This window comes from Corylus avellana, chromosome ca5, assembly GCF_901000735.1.
Source record: "Corylus avellana chromosome ca5, CavTom2PMs-1.0".
Lineage (NCBI taxonomy): Eukaryota > Viridiplantae > Streptophyta > Magnoliopsida > Fagales > Betulaceae > Corylus > Corylus avellana.
The window spans coordinates 9,569,611-9,580,858 of NC_081545.1; the positions used below are offsets into that span (position 1 = coordinate 9,569,611).

Genomic DNA, 11,248 nt, shown 5'->3' on the forward strand with positions numbered 1-11,248 from the left:
TTTATCTTATTTAAATTTTATTTAACCTAGGTGTACATTTGACACGTCAAAACTTTTTGACGTGTCAAATTGACACGTCAAAAACTTTTGACGTGTCAATTACACACGTCAAAAACTTTTGACGTGTCAATCAAAAATATTTTTTTTGACGTGTCTAATTAGACACGTCAAAAGTTTTTGACGTGGCAAACATAAGTTACTGTTTGCCACGTCAAAAAACATACATTTTTTTGTAGTGTCTCCAAACCATACGGACAAAGACATTTCCCTCTCTCTAAGAAACTCTCCATTCTATTTATGGTAGAACTCTATCGTGGGTTCGGCCATCCGAAAACTATACTCTCTCAAACTTTGCAAGAGAGTGTTTGCATTTTGTATTTATAAACATCAAGATATTACAATCGGCTATACAACATAAATTTGAATAAGAAGATTACAAGTTGGTTTTATGTATAACTCTTTCTTATTTGATTATCTCTTCATCAGTTGATCTTCTTGGGTTTGAACTCTGCTATTAATTAGAAGGTTGCCTTATCTGTGTTTCAAACTTGCCATGAAAATCAGCACCAGTTGCTTCAATAAAAGTTTCCCAATGCCAATCCCTCTATATTCATGATAACAAATGTTTAATTTACTATATTTGGGGGATTGTAGAGGAAATTAAAGAATCCTAAAACAGAAGCATTTAATTTTTCAAATCAACTATTAAATCTATAAAATTCACATGTGATTGATCAGAAAAAAGAGATGTATGCATATAACAGATTTCATAACAACATCATTTGCTACTTTTAGGTTGGACTGTTTTTTCAGTTAAATTACCACTTAATTCTAAAAAATTGTAAATTTAATTATTTAATTAATATTTAAACAGTTTCTTTCGATAAGTGAAATCCAACTCGTAAAATATTTAATTAAAATAAGAGTAAATTAGAATTCAAAATCAAGATCTACTCTGATAAGTAATGCTTGAAACCATTTTTTTTTTATGAGGATTTCATTCCGATTCTTCACAATAAACGAAAGTGAAGATCAATCCCTACAAAAATGCCCAAAAAAAAAAAAACCTTTTTTTATCCCTATTTCAGTATATAATCAAATTATTATTTATTTTAAAAATTTAAACGAGATAAAAATATTAAATTTTTACTAAAGCACCCAATCTAATATAGGTAAATTTCATATAAATTTACATCTCGACTAGCCAAAGTAAGCGGACATCAATGCTTTTATGCTTTAGGGTAGGTAAGGAGTTGCGGGCGTGACAAGAAAAACATAAACAAAGGGTAGATTCAATGATTCATCATAATCAACATCAATATATATATATATATACACACATTAATGTTGAAGTGGTGTAATATTTAAATACACGAAAATCAAGGGCTAAACCTGCAAAAAAGCATGGTCGGTGAACCGAATCCTTATCTGACCGCAAGCCCCAACACAATCTTTTATCAAAGAAAAACGTTTTCCTCTCGCTTCCCCAAATCCTCATATAAATAAAAAAACCCACGAAACTTCGTCTCCAAACAAACCAAACGAAACTCCCTCTCTATCTCTCTCTAGAAAAAGCCCTAGCTTTCTCGCTCTAGAAGCTTACGAATATCTCGATCCCTTTATCTCTATCGATGGCGTCTGGATCGTCGGGTCGGGGCAACCCGGGCTCCAAGGGGTTTGATTTCGGGACCGATGACATCCTTTGCTCATACCAGGACTACGGGAACCAGGACTCTTCGAATGGGAGCCACGGCGACCCAGTCGTCGGCTCCAATTCCGGCAAGGTAACTGTTCCGCACTGAGTAGGGTTTCGGTGGAGTTGGCGTTTGATGTAATTTCGTCCGTTTTCGGTGGGCATTTGTGGAATCTGGGTTTGGGAGTATTTGAAATGGCGATTAGGGTTTTGGATGAAATTCTAGATGCTTAATTATTGCTTTACTTTCTAGAATTGTAAAGATTAGATTTTTCATGTGCTATTTATTGTTTTGGATGGTTAAAGTCCTGATTTCTATATATGGAAAGAGCTTTAACTTCCAAAACCTAGATTTTTTCCTTAGCGGAGCTCAGTTATAAGGATTTTTTCAGATGGGGTTTCATTTTGAGCAAATTAAAGAAGAAGGCAGTATATATATCTTTTTTTTAAAAAATTGTATTATTTTTCAAATTGTTCATAGTAAATTGGTACGTATGTGTCTGTGCCCGGATTTTAATGGTTTACAAGCTTTGCTTTTTTCGTTTGAGAAACTTTTTTCTTTTTTAATACCATTCTAATAAAGAAGGAAAATGCTCAATTGACGTGCTGGTATATAGCATGCTTGTGCTGCAACTTTTTCATCCTTCGGTAGTTTTTATCGATTGGGATCTAAGAATTTTTTTACATGGTTTTAAGGATTGCATTTTAGCTATTTTATTGATTCCGGAAAGCAACTTGTTTTGAATGCTAGCTAGTGTTATTTTCTAATGCCTTTTGAGTGACTGCAAATGGAATACTGTTGTATTCACTTTCTACAAGCTCCCTGTGTTTTCTTGTGAGCAGGATTTTCAGAAAAGCAGAATGGCAAGATCAGCAATGTTTCCTGCGGTCTATAACCAGCCAGAAGATTCTTTCGGCCAAGATGTGATTGCAACAGTTGAAAAAAGTATGAAAAAGTATGCTGACAACCTTATGCGCTTTCTTGAGGGAATCAGTTCACGGTTGTCGCAGCTGGAATTATACTGCTACAATCTTGATAAATCAATTGGAGAAATGCGGTCTGATTTAGTTCGAGATCATGGAGATCAAGATTCAAAGCTTAAATCTCTTGAGAAACATCTTCAAGAAGTGAGTCTCAATTTCCAAAATTTTATGTCTGAAGTAGGGGATATTCTTTTCTTTGTTTGGTATGAGATATGAAATGTGGCACCCTTATGTTCACTTTAGAGGTCCTTTAGCTTCTGAAAGTTTCCTCAATGCGGCAAAGGATAGTCGGGCCCAAAAATTATTTGTTTTCTGTGGGTGCGGGTAAATAAAGCTTCTAGGAAGACCGTTTTCTTCTACCCCTGATACTTTGGTGAGCCTGTTCACTTAGGGTGGGAGGATTGAGAGTTTTAACTACATAAACCTGGAGATTGGGTAATGAGTTAATTAAGTCACATTTTCTGGATACTCTAGTGGAGTACTCCTTAAAATAAAATTAGTCATAGTTTAAATATATCATCTCAATTATTAGAAATATGTTATCTACAAATAAACCTTTTGAGCTCTGTTGAAGCACAAACATAGTTGGCTTTTGATATTTCTATATGTATACCCCATGAGAGGTAATTAGATGATAGTGGCAGATTGTGGTGGTGCTCAACTGTTTCAGCAAATGCTCAATTAAGTCACCTCTGCAGATTATACTGCAGAAATATCTTATTATGCATCAATGAGTAACATATACTTGCCTTATTGCATCTTAGGGTTTTGAAAAATTTACGTATCTTTCAGTAAGTCTTGGTGAATCTCTCGGAACAATAACTTTGGATTCAGGATTCTGTTCCAAGACTACAGTGGTGATATACAAACATTTCAAAGTTCTCTTTTCCAACGGAAGATTGCATCTGAGACCAATCTTTTAATCTGCATACCTGCTTTTCTTAAGCAAGATAGATTGTATATGGTCTTATTGAATTAAGAACCATTCATTCTTTTTTCTTTGTTCCTTTGTCAAGTTGAACCTGATATGGACCCATGCATGTTTAGAACTATAGTGTTTGGGAGGGAAGCATTTTGCTTTGCTGTTAATTAGCAGGCTCAAGACATATGCACCAACATGTTTAACCCTTTTTTCTCACAATGACTATATGCATTTTCAAGTAGGTGATGCCATTTGCTACTGTTGATTATTTTATATTGCCCACTGCAGGTCCACAGATCTGTACAGATCCTAAGAGACAAACAAGAACTTGCTGAGACCCAGAAAGAGTTGGCCAAGCTTCAGCTTGCGCAAAAAGAGTCATCTTCTTCAAGCCACTCCCAAACCAATGAGGAGAAAGCTTCCGCAGCGGCAGCTGATTCCAAAAAGACTGACAACACATCTGATGCTCATAACCAGCAGTTAGCTCTTGCGCTGCCGCACCAAGTCGCACCACAGCCACAGCCTGTGGCACCCCCCTCACAAGCACCACCTCAGAATCTAACCCAACAACAGTCCTATTATCTCCCTCCGACTCAATTACCAAATCCACCGGCCCAACCACAACACTCTCAGAGTCAATATCTGCCTTCTGATTCTCAGTACCGAACACCCCAACTGCAGGACATCTCTAGGGTGGGACCACAGCCAACCCAGTCTCAAGTAAATCAAACGCCACAAGTTCAATCATTCCCTCAGTATCAGCAGCAATGGCCACAACAATCATCCCAGCCACCACAACAGCCGTTGATGCAACCTCAGATCAGGCCCCCACCAGCAACAGTTTACTCTTCCTACCCACCAAGTCAACCAACGAACCCATCTCCTCCGGAAACACTGCCAAACAGCATGCCAATGCAGGTTTCATTTCCAGGAATTCCTCAACCAGTATCCAGCCGTGCCGATGCCATGCCATACGGATATGGTGGAGGAGCATGTAGAACAGTTCCACAGCAGCAGCCTCAGCAAATGAAGGCAACTTTTGGAGCACCACCAGGTGACGGATATGCCACTGCTGGCCCTCAGCCCACACTTCCTCCAGGAAGTGCATATATGATGTATGACAATGAAGGGAGGGCACATCATCCACCTCAACCTCCTCACTACACTCAAGGTGGATATCCTCCAACAAGTGTCTCTCTTCAGAATCCACAACAACAAACAACAGGCCCCAATCTAATGGTCCGGAATCCTAGCCATTCACAATTCTTTCGCAACCACCCTTATGCCGAGCTGATCGAGAAAATGGCGAGCATGGGTTTCAGGGGTGACCATGTTGCGAGCGTGATCCAGAGGATGGAGGAAAGCGGGCAGCCTGTTGATTTTAATACTGTTCTTGACAGGTTGAATGTGCATTCTTCTGGGGGTTCTCAGAGAGGAGGATGGTGAGGGCACAAGAGTTTGTCAAATGTTTTTAGCTTTTACAATATCAGTGACAATCATTGCGTGTTTTATTATGCATTGAATAAAGGATGATGCAATGTGCACGGTGTTCTTGTATATGTGGTTTGACAGAAAAGAACAAAAAAAAATTTATTTATTATGTATATCTATCTATGAGCTCAATCCATTTACTTTCAAGCGTACTTTTGTTAGAAATACATTTTCTCTTCCCCTTCATATTTTCTTTACTTTCAAGCGTACTGCAACAACCTTGTGGTTGCCAAATTGCAAAAATATAAATTTCCGTTGCCGGGACTCGAACCCGGGTCTCTCGGGTGAGAGCCGAGTATCCTGACCAACTAGACTACAACGGATTGTTAGTAATGTTATCAACTGTTTAATATAAACTATAACTCCCTAAGGATATGACTCATTGCCCAATATATGTCGCTCAATCATAAGCTTTAAAGATATAAATGAGCCAAGTCTGACCAAGCTAGCTCGCGAGCTAGCTATATATATATATATATATATAAACTTTAAGTACTCTTAAACGGCTCAAAAAGTCAGCTTACATATGAGTATTTGCTTAACATGTCTAGCTGAGTATGGAGCTTAAGTCAATATAGTAAGGCATTTGGTTTCGAAAAGAGGATATGCATCCTTTTATAGATAAGCAAACTTGGGAATTAGTGTTTTCTTAACAATGTGAGACAAGTTAACAGGTTGTATTCAGACTACAGTGGGACAATGCCATCTACAAAAAAATATTTTTTCAACGTCTCTCTCAATCTCCCTTACCAGTCACAGCGCATCTTCCACCCAATTCTCATTTCCTACTTTCTCACTCTCGCTCACCAAATTTTTGTTAAAAATATTATATACATATATTTGTTATATATTTTAATTAAAATTAAGTTCTATATTATATTTGTTATTATTGAGTAATATTGACTATATATTGTTAGTTACTTACTAAAAAAATATACGAGTCAAGCCTTATACGAGCGTGCTCACGGGCCTAACTAAATCGAGCCGAACTTGCTTCGTTTGATATTCAAGCCAAGATTTGTGTTCACAAAATACCTCATTTAATAATTGAGTCGAGTACAAGTCGAGCTTATACGAGTCAATTCTGAGTTCGCTCGCAAACAGCCGTTATAAGCTTATACAGGAAAAATATTTCAAACAAAAAATATTAAAAGTCGAGCGATGAATGAAAAGCGATGCGTTTCACGAGTTAAATTCATGGGTAGTTTGATGAATTTATACATAATAAAGAAATGATATTTAATATTCTCTCATCTGTACTTTTTGAAAATTAATTATTGAATTTGTAGTGTGTTAGTCAAGAACACACTCATTGGTCTTTTACTAAAGGGGTATATTAGCTCCTTTGGAGCTAGTCTGCTGAAGCTGAAAATTGCGTAATATTAGTTAAAAATAGCTATTATTTGTTATTCAATGTAGAAAACTAAAAGAGTTTTTTATTCTTTTTGTTTCAACTTGTCTCTCTTCTCTCTGTCTCCCACAATTAGGGGTGTCAAAGCGATTACAGTTAGCGGTTATTGGCAAAAATTGCTAACCGTAACCGCCTAGCGGTTATTAAATGTTACTAACTACAACTAACCACCGGTTAGTGGTTAGTAAAATAGGTAACCGCTCGCTATAACCGCTTTTTCAAAATTGGATTTTTTGGGTTTTTTTGGCTCTTTTTTAAAAAATTATTGTAGCATTTTTTACCCTCATTTGTTTTTTGTATTTCAAGTATCTTCTTGTGGCAAATTGCTATAAAAAGAGCCCATATTGAAAAATAAAAAATATTTGACCCCAAATTTACATTTACTTGTACTTTTAAAAAAAAAATTCCTTAAATATTAAATCATAACCGGTTAACTTTTATATATATATATATAAAGTTCAACACAGCATATAAAAAAAAAGTTTAAATAAAACATTAAATGATACAAATAAAAAATTAAAACTTCATCAATCCTTGTATATAATATACTCTCATTTGGTCCTCTATCAAATCCTGTGGACAAACATGTACACATATCAAAAAATTGTTAAAAAAATTTGTTCAATTTCTTTTTTCAGAAAATGGTCAAAACCGTGTTCAAAAAATACATTAATATGTTAGCTTGGTGAATTTTCCACAATCAATTGCTTTCATTATGGAAAAATTAAATAAATAAATGCTAGAAGATATAAACTATAAAGTTTCAAATATATTTTATTCAATTACAAACTTATGTCTTTATAAATTTATATTTTTAGTTTAGCAACTCAATCAATAATTTCGTTATATGTGGTTATAAGGGTTATCTTAAATGGTTAATTTTTTTTTTTTTTTTCAAAAAATGGTGAAAACATTGTTCAAAAAATACGCATTAATACTTCAATTGTGCTTATAAGTAACACATTGTTGAATCTAATGTCAATTATTTGATTTGATATTATATAATCATATCAATTATAGTAATAATATATAAATTACTAAAATTATAATGATAATACATTAATACTTCAATTGTACTTATAAGTAACACATTGTTGAATCTAATGTCAATTACTTAATTTGATATTATATAATCATATCAATTATAGTGATAATATATAAATTACTAAAATTAGAATGATAATACATTAATACTTCAATTGTGTTTATAAGTAACACATTATTTAATCCAATGTCAATTACTTAATTTGATATTATACAAATCACATTATCATTGTAGATTAATAATAATATAATATGATTAACTTAAATAAAATATTTGAATTGTCATTGCGCATTATCATTGTGATTTAATTATCTAAAACAAAAATGTGATTTAATTATTAATGATCAATTGATTATATTAGATATATAAATATTATTATAATTATAATTATAAAAAGGCGGTTAGCGGTTAAGCGGTTATAGCGGTTATAGCGGTTAAACAGTTAATGGTTATAGCGGTTAATGATTAGAGTAACCGCATGCCTTGACACCCCTACCCACAATGCACTACCTACCTCAAACAAAGAAGATGAAGCCACAAAGCCAACCCACTGCCACAAAAGATACACATAATCAGTGGGCCGTGGCCTACCATTTCTTTTCCAAAATTTGTGGATTTCATTTTTCATCGTTGTCATTCCATTCCTGCAATTCTGCTTCAAGCCTCAAAGCCCATGAATATGCAAGTCGATTTTGAACCTTATGGAGAGGGCACCATCATTTATGTTTGCTTCTTCTTTTCACCATGAGTGAGAGTGACAGATACAGAGAGAGATAATCAGAGAAATAAATAATATAAAATAATTATTAAAAAAAATAGAGAATGAAGTAAATAATTTGTTAGAATTTGTATTTAAAAAATAGTAAGTAAAATAGAAAAATGTGATTTTTGGTTAGCTAAAATAGCTAGTGTTGTAGGAGATGCTCTGATGGGTAGTGGATAGTTGCGAGCAACCCTAAGTGAGGAAATTGAATTCTCTCTAGTTTCATCAGTTCCAATTCATTTGAATCGAAGAGGAGCCGGTTACAACATAAGGAGGGGTAGAATTGTTATTTTACTTTTTGTTGGACAATTCTATCCCTCTTTTTGTTGAAAAAATTATGCCATATTTTTGTTGGAACCGACTCATCTCCCATTGAAATGGATCCAAATACTTAAAGTGAGGGGTGATAGAGAGGCAACTTTTATCATGCAGGAACAGAGTCAAAAACTATTATGGGTAGGGGCTAGGAATCAAAAAAAATTTGCTACTAGAGGCCGATTGGCTGAAAAAAAAAAAAAAAAAAAAATCCTTTACTTTCTAATTTTTTTGTTCTTAAGAATTTTTTTTTTTTTTGGTGGGGGGGAGAGTGCCCATTATCAAGTATAGTTGATAACCACCTCTCCGTTTGAAACCAATCTTCTCAATTTCAAAAAAAAAAAAAAAAAAAAAAAATTGAGGGGATTTATTTAGTGGAAACAAATTAGTTTGTAGTTAATTTATATAAATTAATATAATAAAGTGGCTTGTGTCTCTTAGCATGTGAGAATTATATATTTTTTTAGTAAGTATGAGATACATATCACTCTATAAGATTGGTTTGTAACTAAATTATGTCCCCATTTAGTACATTTAACAGGGTAAATTTGTACAAATTTTTTTGGGACAATTTCTAAATGCATTAAATGAATCCCCTTCAAGAGGATCCTTCTCCCTCTCCGTTAGCCAATAGTTTTGTTTTGATTTATCAATTTATATTAAATGAACATAATTATATTTTGATATTGATTTTTGTACACCATTTGACGAAAAAGCTGATAGATCTCAAATTTAAAATGCCCCTAAACTTGGTCTCGAAACTATCAAATTGATAACTAGTTACTCAAATCAAAATGACAAAGTGGAAGAAAAAGTCCTCATTTGATTCCCCAAGATTTAAACTAATAACTTATTCATCTCATCTTATCTTTTTACACTCCAATTCCTGGAAAATAAAACTACAATATACACCTACTGGAGTGGATTTTCCAAGGACATTGTGATTAATCTATTCTTAGTACCTTGTTTCACTGGGAATTACGTCTCATGAAACGAAGATGGCCAGTTCGAATCTTCTTCCCACTTTTCTTTTTATTGTGCGGGTATGTTAAAAAAAAAAAAAAAAAAAAAAAACCTTGCTCTTGTCCATGGATTCGTTAAAAAATTGGATTGGGATTTTCAGTAATTTTATTGTCAAGTTGCTCAAATTATAGAATTTAAGCTTTTTTAAGCATCAAAACACTTGAAAAATATCATACATTAAAAATGTAACATGTTATTGAGGCTGTTATAAAGAATTTCCCTCCCGAAATGCTTATTCTTCACTTTTACAATGATGCTTCTGTTATTGAGAAAACCAAAATATAGTTTTTAGCTCAAAACTTTTTGGAGAAAGTTTTCTTTCAAATTGGGTTGAAAGAATTTCCTTCAACCTAGTTTATAAAAGTGACATGTGTCCCTTGAACATGAAACATGTGACATGCACATGAGTTTTTAATAAAATTTATTCCAACTTTATTCCTGTTATTAAAAAAATATGTGCATCTCATATGTTCAAGGGATACATGTCATTTTTATATATTAGGTTGAAGGAAATTCCTATAACCTAATTTAGAGAAAAACTTTGTCTAAACTTTTTACAACATAAATAGTAAAAATCTTATAAAAATATATGCAACTCTTAAATTTTTAATATGTGGCATTTTTTAAACATTTCAATGCGTATAGAATTTACAATTTCAAGAAAATCTTAGGGGATTCTTAGCAATTTGTTGAACAGATAATTATTTAAAATCCAAATTTTAAAAATTATGGTATATATAGTTTGGACTTTGGTGATTGGACCTGCATAATTAGGCTTTAACTGTAGAATTAATAAATCTATTCCTAGTGTTAACTGGCTTCAGCATTCGGCCGGTTGCTTAATTAAATCATTGATTAAGACAATGAAAACCTAAGTAATTAATAGTAATGAAGATCCAGATGCAATATTCCAGGCTTGTCAACGGCTATCACATGCCTCCATTGATCTTGAACATGTGTTTATTATTTTTAAATTGAATAGTTTAATTTTTTTTATTTTTTTTCATCATTAATCATATATAATATTTAGGGGATTCTTAATTTCATTAAATTATATAATAAGATAAAAAATAAAAATTAGACCTTTGACATTTGGGTTAGGGGTTGAAATCATCTCCTTTAGACTGACTTTTACTCTAATTAGGTCATCCATACCAATGCCATCGTTATTTCCCCTTTTAAATAGAATTTTAAATATTTAGGAGGTATTGAATTATTTTAAAACACTTGCCAAAACAAAGAGAAATATTTAAAATTGTTGAATGACTTGAAAAAAAAAATTAAAATTAAGAGATTAATTAGGGTGATGTGAACCCACTAATAACAAAGCATAGGAAATGATAAATCGGCTACTTCAAGAGAGCTGTGATCTCTAATGACTACTTCAATAGAACCTTGACCTCCAAAACACGGATTCAACTTCTATGCGGTAGTAGTCCATTACTGCATAAAAGCAATTATCCAAAATTGCACCGTTTGGATAAAAACGGCGCACTTTTGGGAAGGGAAAAAATAAGATTTTTTAAATAATAATAATAATAAACTATTTAGAAATTAAAAAAATATAAATAAAAAAGAACTAATAATTAAAAACTAAAAAT

At 33.2% G+C, this 11,248-nt stretch overlaps 1 protein-coding gene and 1 non-coding gene across 2 annotated transcripts; one reads left to right on the plus strand and one right to left on the minus strand.

Moving 5' to 3' along the window:
- The first annotated feature begins 1,453 nt into the window (after nt 1–1,453).
- Nucleotides 1,454–5,207, plus strand: LOC132182543 (uncharacterized). Its single transcript, XM_059595821.1, has 3 exons — nt 1,454–1,784; nt 2,537–2,821; nt 3,888–5,207. Exons 1-3 carry the CDS (start codon nt 1,632–1,634, stop codon nt 5,043–5,045), a joined length of 1,596 nt encoding a protein of 531 aa, XP_059451804.1. The 5' UTR covers nt 1,454–1,631; the 3' UTR covers nt 5,046–5,207.
- A 133-nt stretch (nt 5,208–5,340) lies between these two features.
- On the minus strand, nt 5,341–5,413 carry TRNAE-CUC (transfer RNA glutamic acid (anticodon CUC)). The gene has a single exon. It is a non-coding gene; the product is annotated as a tRNA-Glu (tRNA).
- Between the last annotated feature and the right edge of the window lie 5,835 nt (nt 5,414–11,248).